This window comes from Solanum verrucosum, unplaced genomic scaffold (assembly GCF_900185275.1).
Source record: "Solanum verrucosum unplaced genomic scaffold, falcon-dt-bn FXZP01000147.1, whole genome shotgun sequence".
Lineage (NCBI taxonomy): Eukaryota > Viridiplantae > Streptophyta > Magnoliopsida > Solanales > Solanaceae > Solanum > Solanum verrucosum.
In genome coordinates, this window is record NW_026020343.1 from 3,270,216 (window position 1) to 3,296,171 (window position 25,956).

Genomic DNA, 25,956 nt, shown 5'->3' on the forward strand with positions numbered 1-25,956 from the left:
TTGCATTGAGCCTGTATCTATTATTTGTTCGAGAGAAAATTAATAGTTAGGAAAAAGCTAAATTAACTTGAAGAAATGGGGTCAAAGTTTGAGTTTGAGATAAAAGAACTTTAACACCATTGTGAACGAGGGTAAAACTAGTAATACTCTGGGACCGAGAGGATTTGAGTGAACATTATCTAATTAGACTGAGAAGTATCAGATATATCTAACTCATCTGTATTTTGTAGGGATAAATTGCCTGAAACTCAACTACAGAAGAACATTAGGTGTAACATTATGGGGAACACAATCCTGGTTTCTTTTAATCATCGAAACAACTTGAGAACTGAAAACTTTGTTAATTGTTAATCTGTATTTTGATTACAAATCTTAGTTACTAGAACATCACAACTAAACCCATTTTACTTTCTGTAATTGTTTCTTTAGGAAATAATAATGACATTTGAGTAAAACGCGACAGTGAAATCATTTATGTAAAGAAATTCTCTGTGGGATCGATCTCAACTCATGTTGAGTTCTATAAATTGACTTCGACCATTTATATCTCTTAATTGAGGTGTAAGTTTGGACATATCAAATTTTGGCACCGCTATCGGGGAATTTCAATTCATAATTGTTTTACTAGCTTTTATTCAAGTTGTAGTTATATTTCCTAATTTTACATCTTGTTTCTTTTTCTGTGTCTCTTTCTGGTGAGTTCTACGGTGTATGCCAAATACTAAAAGTAAAGGAGCTCCATTGATTCCTTACGACCCAGAACTTTAAAAGACTATTCGAAAAATGGTGAATGCACAAGAATTGAGGCGCAGAGACAGAGATTTGGATTGGAAGCTGAAACCATTGTCAGAGGTATTCAGCCAAATGTTGTGAATAACCCACCTAGGGCAGTGGACGAAAACATAGCAGTGGATGGAATCATTCCTCCCCATCACCAACCAATAGCTCCAAGGGGTAGAGCACAACCTCCAACTCACATGATGTATGAAGAGGATGGCTTAGACTTGGACGGAGCTGGAGCTACTGGAGTGATGGTGTTACCTGCACTACCTCCAGGTGTTAAATTCACAATCACCAGCATTATGATTCAACTACTGAATCTGAAAGGTATGTTCAGGGGTGCAGCAGGTGATGATGCTAACCAACATTTGATGAACTTTGTGGCGATCTGTAAATTGAAAGAAATTCCTGGAGTTAGCCAAACAACGATGAGATTGAGGCTGTTTCTATTGTCTCTTACTGGAGAGGCAACAAATTGGTTGAATGAGATGCCTGATGACTCAATCAGGACTTGGACTGATCTGAATGAAGCTTTCCTGGAACGATTCTTTCCTGAATCAAAAGAGCTGCAGATGAAAGATGAGATAAGTGCCCATAAGCAGCTACCAGGAGAAGCGATGCATGACACCTGGTGGAGATTCAACCAAAATATGAAGAAGTGTCCTAACCATGGTCTCACTGAGAGACATCTAAACTATGCATTTTATAGATCATTAAATTATGTTACTAAACCTGTTGCTGATGCAGTGTGTAGAGGATCATTTATGTGGTGTCAAAGAATAACAAGGCATGGTACACCAGGGATGCTGAAGTAGGAGATCTTGGGTACACTTTTGAACTTTCAGTTGAACAAAGGAAAAGAAAAGAAGAAAGGGATCAGGACATGGCACACATGAGGACCCAAATAAATTTACTTACGAAGCATACTGTCTCAAAGTCTGAAAAAGGTAAATGTTGTGGGACAGACAAACAGGTATGAAGATCAGGATATCGATCTAGATGAGGAGACTAATTACCTGGGCAACCAAAGAGGTTTACAGAATTACAACTCGGGAAACCAGGGTTACAATTCTGGAAATGCAGGTCGAAACTACTCAAGGGAAGGACAATATTATAGGCCAACAAATAGAGAGCAAGGAAACTGGCAGAATAGAGATGGGTACAAAAATGATAGCATTGGTGTCTATGTGACCCCAGGAAATAGTGATCGGGCAAGTGGTAGTTCCAGCAGGTCTAAGTTGGAAGACATGTTGGCCAAGGTGCTCCAAAAAGTTGAATCAACTGATGCAGGGTAAAGGATATGAATGGTGATTTCTCCAATATGAGTCAACTGGTAGACTCTCACACCACCTCCATCAAGAAAATTGAGCAACAGTTGGGGAAACTTTCAGCCTCATTAAATCAGAGGAAGAATGGGTCACTACCAAGTGACACAATCCAAAATCCTAAGAAGGACGGGTATTGCATGGCTATCGCCACCAGGAGTGGTAAGGTTCTAAATGACCCAATTTCTACAGGTACTAAACATGAGCAAGTGTTGGAGCAAGCTGGAAGAGAGGAGGATGAAGCTGAACAAGTATATGACTTGGAGGATGCTCAACCAATAGCAAAACAAGCAAGAGCAAAAGAAAAAGAGGTCAAGGGAACTATGCCTCTTCAGCAGATACTAAGACCACCTCCTTTTTTCCCTCAAAGGCTTAAAAAGAAAGTCGAAGATGGGAAATTTGTGAAGTTCATCACCACGCTACGACAGCTGTCAGTAAACATCCCACTGGTGGAAGCACTAGAGCAAATGCCAGGATATGCCAAGTTCATGAAGGACTTGGTCACAAAGAAAAAAGTTGTAAATATTGATTTAACTGACAATGTTCATCACTACAGTGCTATTGCTACCAGATCTCTAGTACAGAAGAAGGAGGAACCGGGTGCATTCACCATACCGTGCACCATCAGATCAATTGAATTCCTGAAGGCCTTGTGTGACTTAGGGGCCTGTATAAACTTGATGCCACTGGCCATCTACAAGCAACTTGGATTAGGAGTTCCAAAACCCACAGCCATGAGGTTGATGATGGCAGATAGGTCAGTGAAGAGACCTGTGGGCATCCTATGTGATGTGCTCGTAAAGGTGGACACATTCATCTTTCCAGCAAACTTCGTGATCTTAGATTGCGAAGTGGATTTTGAGGTTCCCATTATTTTGGGAAGACCATTCCTGGCCATAGGGCGAGCATTGGTAGATGTTGAGCGAGGAGAACTGAAATTCAAACTCAACAAAGAAGAGGTAAATTTTAATATTTGGAGGTCCATGAAGCAACCACATGACATGAATGTGGTGTCTGCGATAGAAGTTTTTGATGAAGAAGAAATGGGAGCAAGCATTAAAGAGAGGTTGGCTGTTGAAACCTTAACTGCAGTGCTGATGAATTTTGAAACTGATTTTCGGTCTGACTATGTAGAGACCGTGAATGCTTTGCAGTGTATGGGAGCACACTATTATGCTCCAAAGAAATTGGACTTGGATTTGAAAAATAGGTCAAGTCCTCCAGCAAAACCATCCATTGAGGAGCCACCTGTGCTGGAACTGAAACAGTTACCCAGTCACCTGAGGTATGTATTTTTGGGAGCTAACAACACTTCACCTGTGATTTTGGTTGCAGATTTGAATGATGAACGGGTTCAAGCTGTGATCAAAGTGTTGATAAGGTACAAAAGAGCTATTGGGTGGACCATTGCTGACATCATTGGGATACCTCTGGGAATATGCACCCATAAGATCCAACTTGAGGAGGACTGCAACCCAAGCATTGAACACCAAAGGAGGTTAAACCCACATATACAAGAGGTGGTCAAAAAGGAGATAATCAAGTGGTTAGACATTGGGGTGGTGTACCCCATTTCTGACAGTCATTGGGTCAGCCCAGTGCAATGTGTGCCCAAAAAGGGTGGTATGACTGTTGTTGTGAACGCAAAGAATGAGTTGGTCCCGCAGAGGCTAGTCACTGCATGGAGAGTGTGCATGGATTACAGAAAGCTGAACAAGTGGACCTTGAAGGATCACTTCCTGATGCCTTTCTTGGACCAGATGCTTGACAGGTTGGGTGGAAAAGGGTGGTTCTTCTTCTTAGATGGATACTCTGGCTACAACCCAATATCAATTGCTCCTGAAGATTTGGAAAAGACTACCTTTACATGTCCTTATGGAACCTATGCATTTAAACGGATGCCATTTGGACTATGTGATGCACCAACAACTTTCCAGAGGTGTAAGATGTTTATCTTCTAAGACATGGTGGAGGGCACTCTAGAGGTCTTTGATGCTTATCGTGACCAACGACACTATCCTATGGTATGAGTGTCTACAATCGTCGATAATATAGTAACCCAACCAAGGGTTGGGGTCGTGTCCCAAGGGAGCGAATTTGAGAATCAGTAGCCAAGTAGAATTTCGTTTAAATTAGTCGTAGCTAAAAACATTTGCGATAAAATACATTGTAAATTAAAGGGGGTGACACAAAAGTGTCAAATATTAAAAGGGGTTTTGTAACAAGTGATAAAACAGCAAAATAAACAAGAAAATCAAGTATGGGGAAGGTTCTTGGGATGTGACCGCAATACAAGTTCAGATAAATCTTTGGGTACATGCTTTCAATAGGAAATTTGCAAGACAATAGTGACTAGGCTAAGCTTTAAATGGAAATAACTTCCCTCTCGAGCAACTTACCCCATTTCAGATGTGTTCCTCTCGGACACCCATTTACCGTATGAAGACCAGTCTACGCCTTACCCCACTCACTCTCTCAAGCTGAGTGTTATGATATGTGACTAGGGTTCACCCTCTCGGGCTGAACCTCATGTCGACCCACTCCTTAGGCCATCATTCTAGTGGTTTTGGTTTTGCGACCTCCCTCTCGTGCAAGCCGAAAACACATGGGTGGCTTTGTATTTGCAACTACAAACCCTTTAGATTAAAACACAACCACTAGGTGAAATCACCATTAAAATACATCTAACATATCAGCAAGTAAGACCCAGCAAGAATATCAACCCATATTTGCTAAATAACACCATAAGAATGGGGGGTTTTAGTCACACATCAAGAAATAAGAAAATATACCTAACATGATAAATAAATCAACTGGGTATAAGAAATTAACCATTGAATTAAACTACGAAAGAAGAATAAAGAAGACTCACTTCCAACTTAGGGAAGATGAACTCCTTTCTTCAAGTCTCCACAAAACCCTCTCCAAACTTGAGAGAAAAATGCAGAAAAATACTATAGACTAATAATAATTTTTTACTCTAAAATTCTTCTCTAAAAGAGTACAACTCTAACTAGTATTTATAGTTTTCACGGATTGTGCTGCGGAGGATCGTTCGGCGACATTAGTCGAGATCGCCGATGAACTCGGCGATCCGCTATTTAATCAGCTCATCGCCTTCAGTGTCTTGCCTTCAGTATCCTTATATTTTGGATCATTGGGCGGTACAGTACTGCTTCGCGGAACTAATCGGCGAATTGCCGACTGCTCCTTTCCTCGCCTTTTGATCCACTTCCTTCAAGGCTTCGCGTACTGGAACAAATGGTGGTGCATGTCAATTCGGCGACTCGCCAAGTTAGACTCGGCGATCCGCAGATTTTCATTTCTTGTTCTTTTCAGCCCTTTTTGCTCTGTTTTGCGCCTAAGTGTCCATGCTTCCAGTAAAACTTCAAATACCTAAAACTTAAGCATTTTAATCAGTTATTGAGATAAAACAAGCATTCGAGGACACTATTTCTATTAAAATAAAGCCCTAAATTAGTCCAATATGTGGGCTCATCAACACCCCCAACTTGAACTTTTGTTTGTCCTCAAGCAAACTCAAATTCAGCAGTTCAAATACACAAGACTAAATCATGAATGAACACAACAAGACTCAATTTACTTATGGAAGGATCAATTGTGTACTCAAAGATTCAAATTGTGACACACAATTACCAAAGATTCTCATGCTCGCAATACTTGCTACTTGTGCAAGTTCAAGCTCAACAAAAGTATCTAAATGCCCTCACGTAAAGAATGATTCCATATTCACACACAGATATGAGTCAATTTAAGATCAGGAATCAGATACAATGCTCACACTCAAAACGAGGAACACAATGCATGTTTTCACCCATAGGTTTGCCCTTATTTTCCAATTGACTTTCGATCCAGCTTACTCAAGATCAAAAAGGTCTTTCTAAGGCTTGTAATGGGGCTGAGTGCAAAGGTATGGTCATTTAGGCTCAGTGACTTTTTCCTCATGAGTTGTGGCATTCTCAAGGCATTCCCTTCTTTTCCTTTATCAATTCTTTTTCTAGTGCTTCTAAGTCACTTTTTTTTATTTTCCTCCATGGATTGCTTGAAATCCGATTCCCTTCGTACTTTATTCCACATTTTATTTTGAATTAAAGGGGTTCCATTTTTATGCAATACCATGAGTTAAGGGGGGCTTTTCTTGCACTTCTTGGCTTCTCCTTTTCCCTTTCACCACACTCCTTACTTAGGCTTTTGGCCTAAGTTGGCTATGCGCTAAACCACAACTTAAGAGGATTGTAGGTAGTGGTTCAAGTAAGGTCTAGGGTTCATCAAGGTTCTTCCAAAGAAGGGTAAGACTCAAAGGGTGTTCAAAAGAGTTCACACGCTCATGGGTAGACCACAAAAAGAGGTATATGTTAAATTGGTTCACACTCTTCAAAAGTTACCTAAGATCATCTCAAGAGTACACCTTTCTAAATCAATCAGACTAAAGGGGCAAATTCTAGGTTTATTCATGCATGGTTCAAAGTAGGCTAATCACACAAGGCATCGATACTTCAGTCAAACAAGACTAGACACGTTTGCTAGCGTGCAACGGTCCTCACAAGAAAATCAATTTGATAAATGGCTAGTCACAACGAGTTGCAAAGAGTGCACATATTGTCTATGTAACTTCATTTGGCCTCATCGTAGCCATGCATTCATGTTTGTTCAATTGGGAGCACTATTCAAGTCATCGGTATTGGTCGAAATGAGACTCAATTTTCTTGCAAAAGAATAGCCACTTTCAATACAAGAGGTGGCAAAAAATTTTCGGAAGGATTAAAATTATTTTCAATTAGAACAACAGGAGCCATGAGCTCAAACATCCACAGAAAAGCAGTATTTAAAACATAAATTAAAGCAAACAATCCAAATATATACAGAACAAAACATGAATGTCAACACAAAAGGTGTAGGCCTCATTCCACCACAAATAAAAGCATTTGTCCTCAAATGCAAGTAATAATTATCCAAAAGTAGATGCTAGTAATTAAGAGATGAGGGTAGAGAAAGGTCATGTCTACGCCGTTTCTCTATCTGCTGGGGCATTAGTGCCCGGTGCATTTTTTTGGTCGGTGCCAGATCCACTAGGAGTAGCCTCTGACATACTAGCGGTGCCAGATCTACTAGGAGCCGGTGTGGACGTCTCAACCGGCACTACCTGAGTTGCTAACTGCACAACTATCTCCTTGAGATTCGGCAAGTCTCTAAAAATGATGTCTTTTTGGGTTTCGCATACTACCTCATCGTGCACTGCTATCTGCTCCTCATCAGTCTCCATCTCTGACTCTGCATATCTCCCATAGTAGTTGGAGGAGTTCCAGAGATGTTAGGAGTATCCTTGTCATCTGCTCCCCACATCAAGGCTATGAAATCGGTGGCCTTTAAATAGGCTACGTCCATCTTCAGCTCAACTATTTTGGCTTTTAGTGTTGAGACCTCGGGAGTCTCCCCTTGTCTATTCTCACAAGCAGTGAATCTAGCATTTAGATCATCAACAGTGGTTCTGATGGGGTTAGTGCGGTCAAGATGGCACTATTAATCATCTCTGGGCTGATCTTTCTAATCTGGTCGATCTCACGTCTGCTGAATAAGCCAGCTGCCCCATCTTCAGGATCATAGCTTGGGTAATCCTGGTAGGCTGGGGGAAGGACGAAGTACCTGGTACCTGTAAGGAAGAGTAAGGAGCAGATATACCTGAGGGCCTAGAGGTTGAAGTGCGGGGAGGTGCTCCCGTTGGTAGTGATTCAACGTTGACCTCTGGTGAAGTGTTAGTTGGAGCGGCTCTCCTCCTGTCAGCCTCCTCTCGTGTGAATTCGGCCTCTATACGCCGGATGTTGGTGGAGGAAGACCGGGTGACCTCAATATCAGTAGCAGGATCCCGGGGTACTCTGGCATGCCGACATAACTCAGTGATAAGAACTGGGAATGGCAATGATGTCTGCATTTGTTTGGCCCTCACAGCCATCTCTTGTGAAATTAGCAATCACAGGTCGAGTCGCCTCTTAGACATGACAGACCCAATGTAAGCCGCATTTTGATGATGCAGAATGGACTCGTTCTAGGATGGTATAATAGTGCTGCTAATGAAGTTAAACCAATACTGGGAGGCGATGTTCATATCTCTCTTCTCAATGGGGGATCCCGTGTCCATCCACCTCAGGGTGGTGTTAGAGATCATCGGAGCTAACCACCCCTTCAAATCATCAAGAGATGTAGTAATAGGCAAACCCTGGTAGGGAAGTATCGAATGTAACGGTCGTCCCAATACAATAATTATGTGTTCGTTGTGGCACTCTACTTCATTTCCTCTCACCATGACTGACTTCACTGGTCGAAAATCACTTGCCTTCTTCCTATTTTTCGGTACCAATTCCCCGTAGGCTAAGTAGAATTCGCGAACCCAGGAAGGTATGTAAGTGTCCCGTGGCCTCGTGAACTGCTCAAACTCATGATGCCTGAGCGTGTCAAGTACCTCAACATGCTTACCTTCCAGGCCTTCCACATATAGCAATTTTTCTTCGAGAATGGTGCGTAAGCTACCTCTTTTCAATCTGTTCAACAATCTTGGTAGAGGTGGAACTTCGGGAGGTGCAGGAGCCACTAGAGGTGATGTTTGGGTTGGCACTGGTTCAGTATTAGGCAAAGTGGCAGCTGACGGGGTACTGGTGGCTATGGACTAAGACCTGGCACGGAGTGGTCTCCTTCGGTCAATCAGAGGTAGTTCAGCCACTGAGTCAACAAATCTGGATCAATAACCACTCTTTTCTTTGCTACATGCTTTTTCCTTTAACCTTTATCTCCCGGTGGGAGATTTTGCATCCTTTTCTATGAAGGACGTGATCCTCCTTCATTTATTGTAATGCTCTTTGTTGTTTTCTAAGGGGGCTTGTTTAGGTTGGTGCGTACCATTTCTACAAGAGATCCAGAAGACACTCAAATGCAAGCACAAAAAAGTTATTGCAGACAGACTCACTAATCAGATCGGTGAGTTGCCGAATCTCTTTGGCGAACCAAAACGAGCTCGTCAAAGGGATTAGTTTAACAATAAGGAGAAATTGGTGATAGGTAGGATCATTCGGTGAATCGCCGACTAGTTTCGGCAAGCAGGATGTGTCCGCCTAAAGTTACAGTTAAACAGGGTTCCAGAGATGCAGATAAAGGGCGATTACAAAACTTTTGGCGAGTCGCGGAGTGTTTTCGGCGCCATCAGACTTCTCGTCGAATGTTACAGACTCAAACATTAGTCAAGGCGCCAAATCATCAGCGGGGTGGGAACATTAGGCAAATCGCAAGTCGTTCAGCGAGCTCGACTTAGCTCGCCAATCGTCCCAACGTGCCTATTTTCAACCCGACTTCTCGAATTTCAATCTCACAATCCCCCAAGAACAAATCAAAGCATGCACTCATGAAATTAAATCAAGACCCACGCTACCCATTACCTCGGGGTACTTAGACTTTTCCTGGATTCTCCAAATTATGCCTTTTTATGAAATCCGCTCTTAAGAGTGGTGTTACTCGTCCTTTCATCGAGCGATTCTAGTCATTTAGCGCACATATGGGCTACTTAGGTCTCCCTCATTCGCCCTAATAACTAATATTCAACAACCCTATCACGATCAATAAATTTGAAGTGCAAACACTAAAGCATTCAACCATTTAAGCATTTTAGGCAAAAGTTACGCATTGAAATCAGCATCACATCACCCTATTTCTATCAGAGAGGCCCAGCACACATCATCCTAATACTATTAATGCAAGATGAGTGTAAAATTTTCAAAATTAAAATCGGGGTTTTAAGAGACTAACCTTTTATGCCGATCAAATAGCTTTTTGTAATGCTAGGCAGCAAAGAAATCCTAGTTTCGAGTACCAATCGACAACTATAATACTAATTACAAGCAATAATCTGTAAAATGCTACTATTGTGTGAACTTGTGAAGAATCAAAGCGAGGGAAAGTGAATAGCTTTAAAAATTTGGCAGTCTTTGGCCATATATTAACCATCCAATTCCTAGCCTTTCGACGACATTAGTCATGTCGTCGACCTCATCAGTGATGCATTGAACGCTTATTTACCTCACCAAGTTTTACAGGACATCCCTTATTTTGGGGTCCCAGAGGTGGATTAAGTCGGAGTCCCGGATAGATTCGGCGACTCGCCCACTAAGTCCTTGGCTCTCCATCTTGTACTACTCAACACCTTTCGCATTTTACCCTACAAAATCAGCACACCATTATTTTGAATAGAATAATTAAAAAAAATAGTAAAACCTTGGGTTGCCTCCCAAGAAGCACCTTATTTTACGTCGTGGCACGACGTAAGTTCGGTCTCACTCTCCGTTACTGGGGTTAGCCCTAGTGTCACTAGGTGACCCCAATATGTCATTTGGGTGGAAATGAGGTACTGCAAAACTTAGGAATGACCTGATCAACTGGATTGATCTAGAGTGAGATCCAATCATTTGATTCAACACTTTAACATTCTCCTTCATTTCCTCCGACACTCGATCCTGATCGGTGAACTTTTGGAGAATGAGTTGAAGAGTGTCCTCGATACGATTTTCTCTCCCATTTCTGGACTTCCTCCGCTCATGAGGGGGTATATACCTCTCCTTGTAGTTGCATTGGAATTCCACCTCTGAGAGTTTAGTGGCCAGTTCGTTTAGCTGAGATGCCAGAGCGGTCAGCGTGAAGTCCTTTTGGACTCCTTGGCTCAATTCCACCAACTTGTCACTACTCTGCTCAACTATGTTCATCTAATTGGATAACTCAACGAAAAACAAAACTGAAAGTGAAGTTAGTGAACTACGACTAAGAAGAACAAAATATCTACTAATCTAAATATTCTCAAATAACACCACTCCCCGGCAACGACGCTAATTTTTTGCTTATCGTGACCAACGACAGTATCCTAAGGTATGAGTGTCTACGATCATCGATAATATAGTAACCCAACCAAGGGTCGGGGTCGTGTCCCAAGGGAGCGGTTTTGAGAATCAGTAGCCAAGTAGAATTTCGTTTAAATTAGTTGTAGCTAAAAACATTTGCGATAAAATACATTGTAAATTAAAGAGGGTGACACAAAAGTGTCAAATTTCAAAAGGGGTTTTGTAACAAGTGATAAAATAACAAAATAAACAAGAAAACCAAGTATGGGGAAGGTTCTTGGGATGTGACCGCAATATAAGTTGAGATAAATCGTTGGGTACATGCTTTCAATAGGAAATTTGCAAGACAATAGTGGCTAGGCTAAGCTTTAAATGGAAATAAGTTCCCTCTCGGGCAACTTACCCCGTTTCAAATGCGTTCCTCTCGGACACCCATTTGCCGCATGAAGACCAGCCTACGCCTAGGATATAGGACCAGGGCTCACCCTCTTGGGCTGAACCTCATGTCGAACCACTCCTTAGGCCATCAATTTAGTAGTTTTGGTTTCGCGACCTCCCTCTCGGGCAAGCCGAAAATACATGGGTGGCTTTGTATTTGCAACTACAAATCCTTTAGATTTAAACCACAACCACTAGGTGAAATCATTAAAATACATCTAACCTATCAGCAAGCAAGACCTAACAAGAATATCAACCCATATTTGCTAAATCACACCCCAAGAATGGGGTTTTTTAGCCACACATCAAGAAATAAGAAAATATACCTAACATGATAAATAGATCAACTGGGTATAAGAAATTAAACCTTCAATTAAGCTACGGAAGAAGAATAAAGAAGACCCACTTCTAACTTGGGGAAGATGAACTCCTTTCTTCAAGTCTCCACAAAACCCTCTCCAAACTAGTATTTATATTTTTCACAGATTGTGATGCGGAGGATCGTTCGGCGACATTAGTCGAGATCGCCGATGAACTCGACGATCCTCCATTTAATCATCTTATCGCCTTCAGTGTCTTGCCTTCAGCATCCTCATATTCTGGATCATTGGGTGGTACAGTACTACTTTGCGGAACTAATCGGTGACTCGCCGACTACTTCTTCCCTCGTCTTTTGATCCACTTCTTTTAAGGATTTACGTACTGGAACAAAGGGCGGTGAATGTCAATTTGGCGACTCACCAAGTTGGACTCGGCCATCAGCATACTTTCATTTCTTGTTCTTTTCAGCCCTTTTTACTCCGTTTTGCGCCTAAGTGTCCATGCTTCCAGTAAAACTTCAAATACCTGAAACTTAAGCATTTTAATCAGGTATTGAGATAAAACAAGCATCCAAAGACACTATTTCTATTAAAATAAAGCCTTAAATTAGTCCAATTTGTGGGCTCATCAGTCTTCATGGATGACTTTTCAGTGGTAGGTGACACCTTTGATGACTGTTTGCTCAATCTTAGCGGGGCCCTGCAGATATGCAAAGAGGCCAACCTAGTGTTGAACTAGGAGAAGTGTCATTTCATGGTCAAGGAAGGCATAGTCCTTGGTTACAAGGTGTCACAAAAGGATATAGAGGTCGAAAAGGCCAAAAGTGAGGTGATTGAAAAGTTGTCTCTACTTATTTATGTGAAGGGTCTTCGAAGTTTCTTAGGACATGCCGAATTTTATAGGCGTTTCATCAAGGACTTCTAAAAAACTACACACCCCATGTGCAAGCTTTTGGAGAAGGAGGTGAAATTCCTTTTTGATGAGGCATGTCTTAGAGCCTTTGAATAACTGAAGGAGAAGCTGATTTTTGCCCTAGTGATAATTGGCCCAGATTGGGCTGAGCCATTTAAGGTAATGTGTGATGCTAGTGGTATTGCTTTAGGAGTTTTGTTGGGGCAAAAGCGCTACAAGATGTTCCATCCGATTTACTATGCTAGTAAGTCACTAAATGGAGCACAACGAACTGGCTATGGTGTATGCTTTCGAGAAATTCAGAGCTTACTTACTGGGTACTAGAGTGATAGTACATACAGATCATGTAGCTCTGAGGTACCTCATGGCAAAGAAAGATGCCAAGCCAAGGTTAATCGGATGGGTATTACTTCTTCAGGAGTTTGATTTTGAAGTCAAGGTTATGAGAGGTTGTGAGAACAAAGTGGTTGACCACCTGTGTATATTGGAGGCTAAAAAGAAAGAGGAATGTGAACTAGAAATAAATGATGCATTCCCGGATGAGCATGTATTAGCTGCAACTCTTGATCATATTCCTTGGTTTGCTAATTTTGCTAACTTTCTTGTTAGTGATTTGATGCCTGGGGGGCTGACATTTCATTAGAGGAAAAGGTTCCTGCATGATGTAGGTAAGTATTTTTGGGAAGAACCTTATATGTACAGGGTGTATGTTGATAAAATCAACAGGCGATGTATCCCTGAAGCTGAGATGTTGCATATTCTAGAAGCTTGTCACTCCTCTCCGATAGGTGGTCACCATAGAGGTGCTCAGACAGCCTACAAGATACTTCAGTGTGGGTAATACTGGCCCACAATTCATCAGGATGTGATAGACATAGTAAGGAGTTGTGATGTGTGCCAGCAACAAGGAGCCATCTCTTGGCGCCATGAATTACCCATGACACCTATTCTGGAGGTGGAGCTATTTGATATGCGGGGAGTCAATTTCATTGGCCCATTTGTGATCTCATATGGGCAGAAGTACATATTGGTGGCAGTGGACTATGTGTCCAAATGGGTTGAGGCAGTTGCTTTGCTTGAGAATGATGGCAAGAGTGTTGCTGGTTTTTTGAAGAAGAATATCTTCTCAAGGTTCAGCACACCCAGAGCTATCATCAGTGATGGTGGTTCCCATTTCTACAACAAGGTATTCAGTGTACTTCTCAGCACAAGGTGGAAACTCCTTATCATCCGCAGACTAGTGGTCAAGTAGAGGTGTCCAATAGAGAGATTAAAACGATTTTGGTTAAAACAGTGAATGTCAACAGGACAAGTTGGGCACAAAAGTTAGATGATGCTCTATGGGCATATCAGACAGCTTTCAATACGCCTATTGGTATGTCTCCATATCATTTGGTGCTTGGAAAGGCATGTCATTTTCCGATTGAGCTAGAGCATAAAGCACTCTGGGATTTGAAGAAATTAAACCTTAGTTGGAGTGAAACTGCAAACATGAGGCTGGATCAGATTAATGAAATGGATGAGTTCCATTTGAGAGCGTATGAGAGGTCTGCACTATACAAGGAGAGGATGAAGCTACATCATGATAAGCATATTGAGAAGAGAACCTTCACTTCTGGTGATTTGGTGTTACTTTTCAATTCTAGACTTTGTTTGTTTCCTAGGAAGCTGAGATCCAAATGGTCTGGACCTTTTAAGGTAACTCAGGTGTTCCAGTCGGGTGTTATTCAACTTGAGAATGAAAAGGGTGAGAGGTTTAAGGCCAATGGTTAGCGAATCAAGGCATACTTGGGTGTTCCAGAAGATGTGAAGATTGTGGAAGAATGTAAACTTGATGAAGTCTTAATCAAGTAACTTGCGTCGCGCCGCGATGTTAAATTGTGCGCTGCTAGGGAGGCAACCCAAGATTGTTAAATGTAATAGGTAGGTTTATTTTTATCATTTTTCTTTGTTTTTACAGAGTCACTGTGTGTTGATATGTGCAGGAGAGACTGGGGTTAAGAATTGCAGGAACTGAGTGCAGACAACTTTTCACGAGCAGCCTCTGGGCCGTAGTGTCCTTCACGGGCAACTTAACGGCCCACCAATCTCAGTACTAACCTAAGGGAGCTACTGGAAATTGCAACAAAAAGGTTCACAAAAGGATTCAAAGTCTGTCAAGATTTGTACGGACTGTCTAGCTTCTCGTGAACCACATGTAAGTACATTGCCTTCAATTCATGATCACGAGTGTGTCAATAGACGGTGATGCCTTTCACGGTGATGCCGTTCAACAAAACTGAAATTAAAATGTATATGTGATTCCTAAGCGCCAAATGTCAAGGTTTTCCTCTTATTTTCTCTTCTATAACGGTTCTTAAAGAGTTAAAAACAGTTCCTTTCATCCTAAAGTTCTAAATATCACCAAGAATCAAAACCCTAGTCCTGTTATTTGCCAAGGCTCTAACATCAAGGTCATCTTCTATTTTTGGGCGATAAGTTTGATCCCATTCAAAGTAAGTTTACTGTTAACTTGTTATAAGCATGAACTTATCAATCAACAAGTTAAAACTACCTTGATTGTGTCGAATTTGAGCATTATTATTGATGAATAATCATTGGTGATTCCTAATTATTGTGGGTTAGTTTGAATTGCATAAATTTGATTGTTCTTGGATGTGGGTATGATCACAGTAGGTCGTAATTGTGTTTGTCTAAATTGGTTGTGATCTTATGTGGGTTAGTTGAATTTATGAAGAAAAGTGTTGATGTGTGGGTATGTGTTAAGTTGAATGAGTATTATGTTAAGTTGCCTTGTGTTTGATAGATATTAGTATGCATTGGGTAACACTGATGATTTGTGTGTGGGTATGACAAGGGCATGTGCATATTGAATTACTATTGTTCATGTTGGCATTGTGCTTGTTGAAATTCTGTAGTGCTAGTAGCCGCGTTGTGATCCTGTGTAAAAATGGGGGTTTGGTACTGTCAACCTACACTATAGTGAAGTTGGGGGAGATAATGATTGGATGAATGGTCAAGTGTAAGATCACGAGAGGCTTCACGGACCGTGAAAGCCACCATGAGCCATGAAACAACTCGTGGACCACACTTGAATTCCATCCACCCAGTAGATAGGTTCACGATCATTATCAAGGACTATGGTTCACTCCACGGGCCGTGCAACCATCCGTGAATAATACTTGGTCAACCCACTGTTGCACACTAATTCTGTAGTAAATCCACGAGAGGTTTTACGGACCGTGGTACCTACCACGGCTCGTGTGAACACAGTATAGTTTACTTATATTTTGTAAAGTTTACATTTTGCACTTTTATTTCTATTTTGCCTTTTGATTATGTGGTCCTTCCCAATGATAGATTGGGCGACGACATTCTTAAGGCAAGGCATCACGATGTAATTACACAGGGGAAGTCTGAGTACCCGATAGTGTGTCATTTTTCTGAAATTGATTATTAATAGGTATTTTCTTTGTTTAGGTACTATGCCTCCCCGAAGAAAGAATGCAGCTCCACATTCCTCACCTACTGCTTCGCAATCCAAAGTGATCATACTCAGGAATCTTCTAGTTCGGAGATACAGATAAATGTTACACCTGAAGATCACCCACCTTGAGCTACTAGGTCCAGAACAACAAGGGCCATTCTTCAGGACACTCCTCCCCAGTCTGAAGAGGGAGGTAGTAATTCTGGTAGCGGTGAGGAATCGGGAAGTATATCGGATGCTGGTTCGGGAAGCCAGTTAGATACTGGTTCGGGAGGAAGTGCAGAGTCTGTTGGTGACTCTCAGAAAAATGCTACTACTTCTTCACCTACCGTGCATACAGAAGCTCACACCGGAGCACGGGATGAGGCAAGTACTATACAAGAGGATGTAGAGATCACCTCTGATGATACCATGGTCCAGTATGCTCACATCCATGAACTCGATCCCACGGCGAGACAACAATTGATTGATTTTTTTCGTTCGATGTAGACTGTGAACAGTTCGAGGACTTCTTTAATCATGGCATTGTAACTAAGTCTGGCAGTTTCAAGAAGAGAGCAATTATGCCTAAGACGAGAGTGGTGGTGGCTGATATCAAAGCATTTCCTGACATTTATTGGATCTTCCAGTTTCATCTATTTGACTGGATGAATAACGCACCTGGAGAATATTCTAGCCACCTGGCCAGAGATTTCTATGCATCTTATACAACCATATTGATGAACTTTGCTACAGAAACTAAGACAACTAAGTGGGATCAGAAGGGCGTTTCCATTACCTGGGGTCCACTCAACTGAATTATGGTTCGGGTAAATCAATAGATATCTCTGAGGCTACTATTAAGGATGTTACATGGCTTGAAATACACTGCACTAGCTTCAATTGGTGTTTTTTAGGGCAAACACCATGAGGTCACCAGTGATACTGCGATGGAGATTTAGAGTTCTTGAGAGAGGGTCTTGGGCTGGATTGCGAGGCAATTTCCATAGATGGGGAGAATGCAGTTTGGGTCACAACAATGCCACACTCATTACGAAAGCTTCACTTTATTTTCCAGCCAAAGTTTGGTGGGTTGTTGTCCATGCACAATTGAGACCGACAGCTAATGATAACACCTTGTCTCCTTCACTGGCTTCTTTAGTAGCATGCCTCATGGTTGGTTACCCGGTAAATGTAGGGCGGATTGTAGCAACCGAGATGAGAGACAGGGAACTGAATAAGAGAGTCAGACTTCCATTTCCCTGTCCAATAGGGAAATTATGTCGACAAGCGAGCATTCCCCCAAACAGGCTGGTTGACAAATGGGGTGAAGCATTCAGACTCACCTAAGTGTATAAAATCAAAGATGTTGCGAACCATCTCTTTGGTGTGAAATCTGGAGTTGTGGGTACTTTGGCTATTATTCCTCACGTACCAATTGACATTCCACATGCGAATAGAGGTCCAGAACAGGAGGAGTCATCACAACCTTCCACAGAGGCACCACCACCAGTATCGGCCTCGCAGGCTCTAGGTATCTATGTCACTATTCCTATGCTTTTCCTTGAGAAATTAGTTGCAGATCAGTTCCAAACCAAGACCTTAGTCAACCAGATTGTAAACTGGATGCCTCAGCTAATAGATAGAGATGTGTTAGCTATGAAGAAAGAGATTAAAGAGGAGATGCAGAAGAATTTAGCTGTCTTAAAAGATAGGATGGATGGTCTGGAGATCCTTGTCCAGGATCGATTCCAGGCTGTCGGTTCAGTAGATACTGAAAAGTTCAAATCACAATTGGCCGAGATGCGAACTCAGGTTGCTAAAAACTGGCTAAAGAGCCAGTATAGGTACCCACTCCGGTCATGCCAGATTCTTTGATGCAATTGCTCAGTCAGGCACCCTTCACTCAATCACTTGACAATTTCTGGGGTGAACTACCCAAGAGTAAGTCCAACAAGAGGAAACACAAAGCCATAAAATCTGATGAGGAGCTGCATTCTGACCTGTCTAGAGAGGAAAGAAGGCAACAAAAGAAAGCTCGCAGGGCATCAAGAAACGAAGCTCGTGATAAAAAAAAAGCACTTGAGCAACAACAGAGAGATGTAGTGTTAGTTGGAGCTTCTGGTAGCGGAGCACCTGCCCCGGCGAGTGGTAGCTAGCCTAATCATGCGCTGAGTTCTGAGAGTGTACCCGTTGATAAGGGTACCAATGCTAATACGGATACCGGTGCCTAGAGCGCCGTAGGTATGACCCCTCCTCATAGCACTGTTTTGATTTTATTTCATTAACTTTGAGGGAAAAGCCTTTTTTTAGGAGGGGTGGTGAGCAACCTGCCATTCTCGATGTTAGGATGAATGGAGGTTGACTCTGTGTGTATTATGTGAACAGTGATGGTTTTGTTTTTGTTTTTGTTTTTGTTTTGATAAGATTATGCAGTGTTTGTGTGTTGAGCTGTGCAGCAGCTAGTGTGTGAAAAATCAAGACCTTAATCTGAAATTTGACTTTTAGGATCTTTAGATGACATCTTAGATACTTACATGTTGAACATTGCTAGTCTGATAAATAAATTGGTGAACTAAGAAACTGGAGAACGTAGTCATGTATCATGCGTGTGTGAGTGTTGTTCGAAGTCTAACACTAGGATCAGAAACTAGAACTTTCCCGAGAAGTCTGCTTAAATCTGAAAATAACCGGATAGGAAAGGATGAGTAGGACATTTTTGTTAAGCCATTAAAAAGCCAAAAATAAAACAACCAAATAAAAAGCTTATCACTTGAACCCGATTTGAGCCTAAAAATCAATTTTTGTTCTTAGCCAGTAAATATCATATCCTTTGGTCTCCGAAGATACGATATTACAACTCAGGCCAAAAGCCTAAGTTGAGGGTGATTGCAATCCGAGCAAAAAGAAGAAGTCAAAAAGAAGGTTCAACCAGTGAGTTGAGTGCATATAAAAAAGTGTGAAGAAAAGAAAAGAAAAAGAAAATAATGGCGGCTTGGATGTGCTGAAATGAAGAAAAGGAGGGAATTGCTCATAAAAGAGTTGTGTGCAAACGAAACTTTGGAAAACCAAGGGACTAGTCACTCACAAACCCAAATATCCATTCCCTAGCCTAAGCCTATGTTATAAGCTGATAAATTCCTACAGTGATCCTATTTCGAGTGTTTGAAATATATAGCGTACAAAACAAGGGCAAGCCTAAGGTAGTTCATTTTTATTGTTAGAAGTTCCTTGAGAGTGCGAGCGTAGTATTTAATCCCAATTATCATGAGTGAGGGACTTCTTTTGTCTAAGGACACAGTGATTGCATTTAAGAGTAGATTGTGTTAGCTGATAATTCACAAGCATAAGCATGATCGACTGTGAGTAATGAGATGTCATAGATTGATCCTTGCATGTTAGATTCATGATTTTGGATACAAATTGTGTTTGAGATGGTTGATGCGTGGTTTCAAATGTGTTTGAATAATTTAAGGAATGAATGTATTGCTTTCTCATCACTTGAGGACAAGTAATGGTTCTAAGTTGAGGGTTTTGATGTGCCGTAAAATCTTGGCATATTTGATGCCTGAAAACTAAGGATTAATACTAGAATTGAGTGTATTTTTGTATGCTTTTGATGTGTTTGTTGAATGTGTAGACAGATTCTTGCTTGTTTGGAAAAATTGAAAAAGAAGCAGAGGATGATGGTGATCAAGTGAAGACCACGAGCACCTAGACGGGTTGTGGTCCTTGTCACGAACTGTGGTGCAGGTCGTGAAGCATTTCCAGTATGAAGACTTGGAGGAGTTGAGATTAGGTTGGACCAAGTAAAGACCACGGCCAACCTTACGGACCGTGGTCCTCATAACGGTCTGTGGTGCCAATTGTGAAGGTGAGCCAGTGAATGGGCAAGGAAAAGTTGTAAAAGGAATTGACCAAGTGCAGACCACAGACAACTACACGAACCGTGGTCATTGTCACGAGTCGTGGTGGTGCCCGTGGTAATGACTCAGTGAAGGGGCATTGGAAAGTTTAAGAAGGAATTCATCAAATGAAGACCACAGACAACTACACGGATCGTGGTCATTGTCACGAGTCGTGGTGGTGTCCGTGGTGATAATACAATCTACAGGTCTTGAAGAGCCTATTTTGGGTGAGTCCAAGTGAAGACCATGAAGGGCTTCACGGACCGTGAAGCCCTGACGGATCATAGAAGTGGCTATGAAGTGTCCGACAGTTCAGTCCTACTTCGAGTAGGACTCTTTTTAAAACACTTTATTTGAATTGATTAGGTTATTTTTTATGTTTTATCTCGTCTAACCTTGAATGACAAAGAAGTTTCCATTATTCTCAGTTTTTTATTTTCGACTTTAACATTGAATTAAGTTCGAAGTTAGATTTCATGTTCTTGAATTATCAAAGTAGCTTGTTGATTTACTTATTCTCGTAAGTACCTTCTCAACCTGTTTTCATCTTATATTTCTGAATGTTTATGTGAAATCATGAATGGCTAAATACCACAACAGGGATTGTGGGATGTATGACATGAATCGAATTGTAATTCTGTAAAACGAGTGATAGGCAATTTAAGTTTGCAAATTATAATCTAGCTTTCATTATTAACGTATTCTGATGAGTGCACGCATTGCAGTCAACCTGTATCTATTATTTCTTCGAGAGAAAAGTAATAGTTAGGAAAAAGCTAAATTAACTTGAAGAAATGGAGTCAAAGTTTGAGTTTGAGAGAAAAGAACTTTAACACCATTGTAAACGAGGGTAAAACTAGTAACACTTTGGGACCGAGAGGACTTGAGTGAACATTATCTTATTAGACTGAGAAGTATCAGATATATCTAACTCATCTATATTTTGTAGAGATAAATTGCCTGAAACTCAACTATGAAAGAACATTAGGTGTAACGTTATAGGGAACACAATCCTCGTTTCTTTTAATCATCGAAACAACTTGAGAACTGAAAACTCTGTTAATTGTTAATCTGAATTTTGATTACAAATCTTAGTTACTAGAACATCACAACTAAACCCATTTTACTTTCCGTAATTGTTTCTTTAGGAAATAATAACGACATTTGAGTAAAATGCGACAGTGAAATCATTTCTGTAAAGAAACTATATGTGGGATCGACCTCAACTAACGTTGAGTTCTATAAATTGACTTCGACCGTTTATATCTCTTAATTGAGGTGTAAGGTTGGGCGTATCAGTGCCCCCATAGGATGATTGTCTACATAGACATTAGTTAGGGGATCCACTTGAGCTAGAAGATCATGGTTCTACCTTGGCAAGTATGACAACCCTTTTTCGGTGTGGGAGACACCACGGATCATGTTATAGCTCACATGGTCACTATGTCAATTAAGGCTAATTCCCACAATAATAATGAATTAAGGTTACATCAAGAAGTATCTCATATGTGTTCAAAGACTTTAAGTGATGTTAGCTTGCATTGACCATGTTTTATGCTTATGTTTTTTAACCCTTTTATATCATGTTTTAGCTTAGTCAATTGTATGTCATGAAATGTCCTCTTTTAGAATGATTTAAATGTTTTATGCATAGATATCATACTTGGTACATTGTTTTGTACTAAAGCATACTCTTGCCTACATTTTCCTAAATGTAGGGTCCGACAATCTAGGTTCCCAGTTTTGTGGCTAGTGGTTGATTACGAGGTTCCCGAGCTTTGGTGAGTCCCCATGCTTCGAGGATGGACTTTCATTGTTCTTAGTTACTTCTTATATTTTTGTTTTGTACATGATGTATGGGCTAAGCCCAATTTCATTCTATTGTACTAGATGGCTAATGAGACAAGTGTTTTAAACTTTCGTTTTTACTTCGATAAAACTTTTGGACTTGAAATGTTGTCCTTACCTCTATTGTTCTATTGCCAACGTTTTGAATTCTAAGTGGCTTGTATGGGGCCTCTTGGGGTCCTATACGCTATGTTACATCTAGGGTGTACCACACCTGGGTCGTGACAGTCTCGTCCATGCTGCCAGAACTGTCTTATACCTCGCCAGGGTATAGAACTCCTCAACTAAGTGGATCCACTAAGCGATGCTTAAAAGGCAATAAAAAATCATCTAAAAAGTATGACCTTTTATACCTACGTTGGTTACATGGTTTATGAGGACTTTGGGTTATCTGAATTCGTCCCCATAGCCGTGCTCAATACTACTCCCAAAATATGACTTTGCTCAAATGTTTAAAAACATTTCCTCATCCTCAACTTTGAGATTACTACTCAAAAGATTTCTCTGAAAAGAGGTAGTACTTAAAACTCCTCATGAACTCTATTGGAAATCGGTCTTTCCCTTCATTTTAAATGTAAATTTTTCTATCTTGGGAATACTTAGTTCTCATATATTCATTCAAAAAAAATGAAACTCAACTTTACTCTTCCTCAACTCAAGTACGCAAGTCGTTAAAACAAGTTGAAAAGGTTGTAAAAGACTTCTCAAAAAGACTCGAAAGAACTCTCAAGACTTAACTCTTAACTCTACCTTGAAATTGAATTATTAATTCAAGGGTTATGATTCATGTTATGAATAGTCTCTCGATTTTTAGATGTAGTTTAGAGTAGTTAGAATCAATAGGGAGTGAAGGTACACTTTAAAAGAACTCAGACAGAAAAAAGGTCGGAAGGGTAGGGGACCTGGCGATCCTGGTGCACTGAGTGGCGTGGGGCGCTAGCCCTTGAACTACTGAAGGTGGTTTAGGGCGCACTGAGTGGAGCGGTGCGCCAGGCCCCAAACTACAGAACACTAATTGGGGAGCACTGAGTGGCACGGTGCCCCATGCCCCTGCCCTGATTTCAACGAATTTTCTTAATTCAATTTCATGTCTAACTCCTCTAGAATCGAACGATTCCCCTAAAATCCTATGGATTCATAGACCCAACATAATTACAATGAAACTCACTCTAAATTACTAAATAAAAATACTCAAACACAAGATCCTCATCGCAAGAACTCAACAAAACCTCATACTTAAAGAATAGATCACAAACTTCAAGAACTCATCAAGAATTCATCAAGAACTCAAATATACTCAATCTTATGGATGAAATTCGAATATGTAAAATCATGATTGATGTGTGGTTGAATGAACCCAACAAAATAAAAAGTTACATACCTTGATTTGGCAAAACAAATCCTCAATTCGCAAGAGATCTTGTTTGTTTCTTCCTTTTCTCCTCTTTTCCTCTTCTTGAACCCCTCTCAAAACCCTAGCCATAAATTAGGATTGTAAAACTGACCCAAATCAGATTCGACCCCAAAATATTACTAAAAATCATTTTGAATCTGATTGGGTAAGGAAAAGACCAAAGTACCCCTCACTAATTCGGGTAACTTTCTTTAACTGGACAGGACGATTTCAAACTGGCATATCTCCTTCATACGAACTTGAAATTTAATAAACTTTGTGGCATTGGAAAGAGAATTCTAAGACCTTTTATTTGATATCTCATGGGCCACGTAACTAATTCTTTATTGAAAGTTATGGTCGTTTGAAGTTGACCCAAAACTCACAACTTTAGCATAACTTGTAAATATTCAGATTTGGCTCTTTCCAAATTAATTCTTTGTAAATTTAGCTCTTTCTAAGGCGGATGTTATAATATCTCCCCCTTGGGAACATTCGTCCTCGAATGAGATCACTCCAAGTAGACTAGGGGTGGCAACATCTAACACCCAGCTCAAACATACAACATGCAATTTAACATAACATTTCAACTTAAAAAGTACCAAGAAAAGAATTAGTACCTTGATTGGGAATTCCTCCTAGCTCAATGAGATGTGGGTAAATCTTATTCATATCCTCCTCAGCCTCCCAAGTAGCTTCCTCAACAAACTGGTTCCTCCATAAAACCTTAACTGATGCAACCTCCTTGGTTCTCAACTTGAAACCTGACGATCAAGTATCTCAACGGAAATCTCCTCATAAGATAAGTTGTCCTTAATACCAATATTTACAGTTAGTATTATAAGTGAAGGATCCCTCATACACTTCTTCAACATAGAAATATGAAACACCGGATGGACTGTTGCTAACTCTGACGGTAGCTCCAACTCGTAGGTTACGTTGTCAATCCTCTTGGATATCCTGTAAGGACCAATATACCGGGGACTAAGCTTACCCTTCTTGCCAAAGCTCATAACACACTTCATGAGTGAAACCTTCAAATAAACCCAATCGTCCACCTCAAACTCCAAGTTTCTTCTCCTTCCATCTGTATGGGATTTCTGATGACTCTACGTTGTTTTTAACCTTTCTTGAATAGTCTTAACTTTCTCCATAGCTTAATGAACCAGGTCTGGTCCTATCAACCCAGCCTCACCAACCTCAAACCATCCAATATGAGATCTATATCTTCTCCCATAAAGAGCCTCATATGGAGCCATTTGGATGCTAGAGTGATAGCTATTGTTGTAAGCAAACTCTATTAGAGGTAAGTGATCATCCCAACTACCCTTGAAATCGATCACACACTCCCACAACATATCCTCTAAAGTATGAATCATACGCTCTGCTTGACCATTAATCTAAGGATGAAAAGCAGTACTCAAATTTATCTTTGAACCCAAACCTTTCTAGAAAGACTTCCAAAATTGTGTGGTGAATTGCACACCTCTATCTGAAATGATAGACACCAAAACTCCATGAAGTCTGAATATCTCTTGAATATATAACTTGGCATAATCCTCTGCTATAAATGTAGTCTTTACTAGTAAGAAATGGGATGATTTAGTCATTCGATCTACAATCACCCAAATCAAATGATGCTGCCTCTGGTGCCATCTGTAATGAAATCTATATTGATCATCTCCCATTTCCATTCCGGAAGATCTATGTTCTGAGCCATACCACCGGGCCTCTGGAAGAATATATATACCTAAGTCTATTTCTCTCATAGGAGGGACTCCGAAAAGATCATCTGAAATGACCTCTGGAAACTTATTCACTACTAGAACTGACTGAATATATGGTGTCTCAATACTAGAGTCATTAACTCGGACTAAGTGATAGATGCACCCCTTGGAAACTAACTTCCTCGCCTTAAGGTACGAAATAAAACAACCCTTAGGCACTGCTGAACGACTCATCCACTCTATAACTGGCTCATTAGGAAACTTGAACTTAACTACTCGAGTTCTACAATCAACTGACACATAACAGGCATGAAGCTAGTCCATACCTAGAATAACATCAAAGTCCACCATATCTAGCTCAACTAAGTTAACTATGGTGTCCTTGTGATGGACAGAAATGGTACAATCACGATAAACTCTCTTAACTATAATAGACTCACCAACATGTGTAGAAACACTGAAGGGCTCAAGAAGTTGCTCAGGAAGGATATCGAAATTCATAGCAACATAAGGAGTCTTAAAATATAGACACACACCTAGATCTATCAATGCATAAACATCAAAAGTAAAGACTTTGATCATACCAGTGACAACATCAAGTGAATTATCTTGCTCTTGGCGATTGGTAATAGCATACAGAAGGTTTGCTCCTCCACTTGTTCCTAAAGTAGCTCCTCTAAGTGTAGCTTTGTCTGGTGGAGCCGGTGAAGAAGATTGGGCTCTATTGCCCCCATTACCACCTCCTTGCATGTTCTTTGGGCACTCTCTCATGAAGTGGCCATTCTGACCACACTTGAAGCAACCAGTGGAGCAATCATGACAGTTCATGGGTGGTTCCTACCACACTTAGCACATGCAGGAGTCCCATTACCTCCTTGTGCCACTCTACCTTGAGACTATGCAGGTCTAGCTCTAAAATTCTGAGAATTCTGATTCTTAAACTC

General features: G+C 40.8%; 2 protein-coding genes across 3 annotated transcripts in view; one reads left to right on the plus strand and one right to left on the minus strand.

Moving 5' to 3' along the window:
* The window catches only part of LOC125837375 (probable protein phosphatase 2C 10), a 1,808,044-nt gene that overhangs the window by 705,617 nt on the left and 1,076,471 nt on the right, over window positions 1–25,956 (minus strand). The gene's annotated exons all lie outside the window — the stretch shown is intronic.
* LOC125837400 (uncharacterized) lies at window positions 2,081–4,066 on the plus strand. The gene has a single exon (XM_049516534.1). The coding sequence runs from the start codon at window positions 2,081–2,083 to the stop codon at window positions 4,064–4,066; it is 1,986 nt and encodes a 661-aa protein (XP_049372491.1).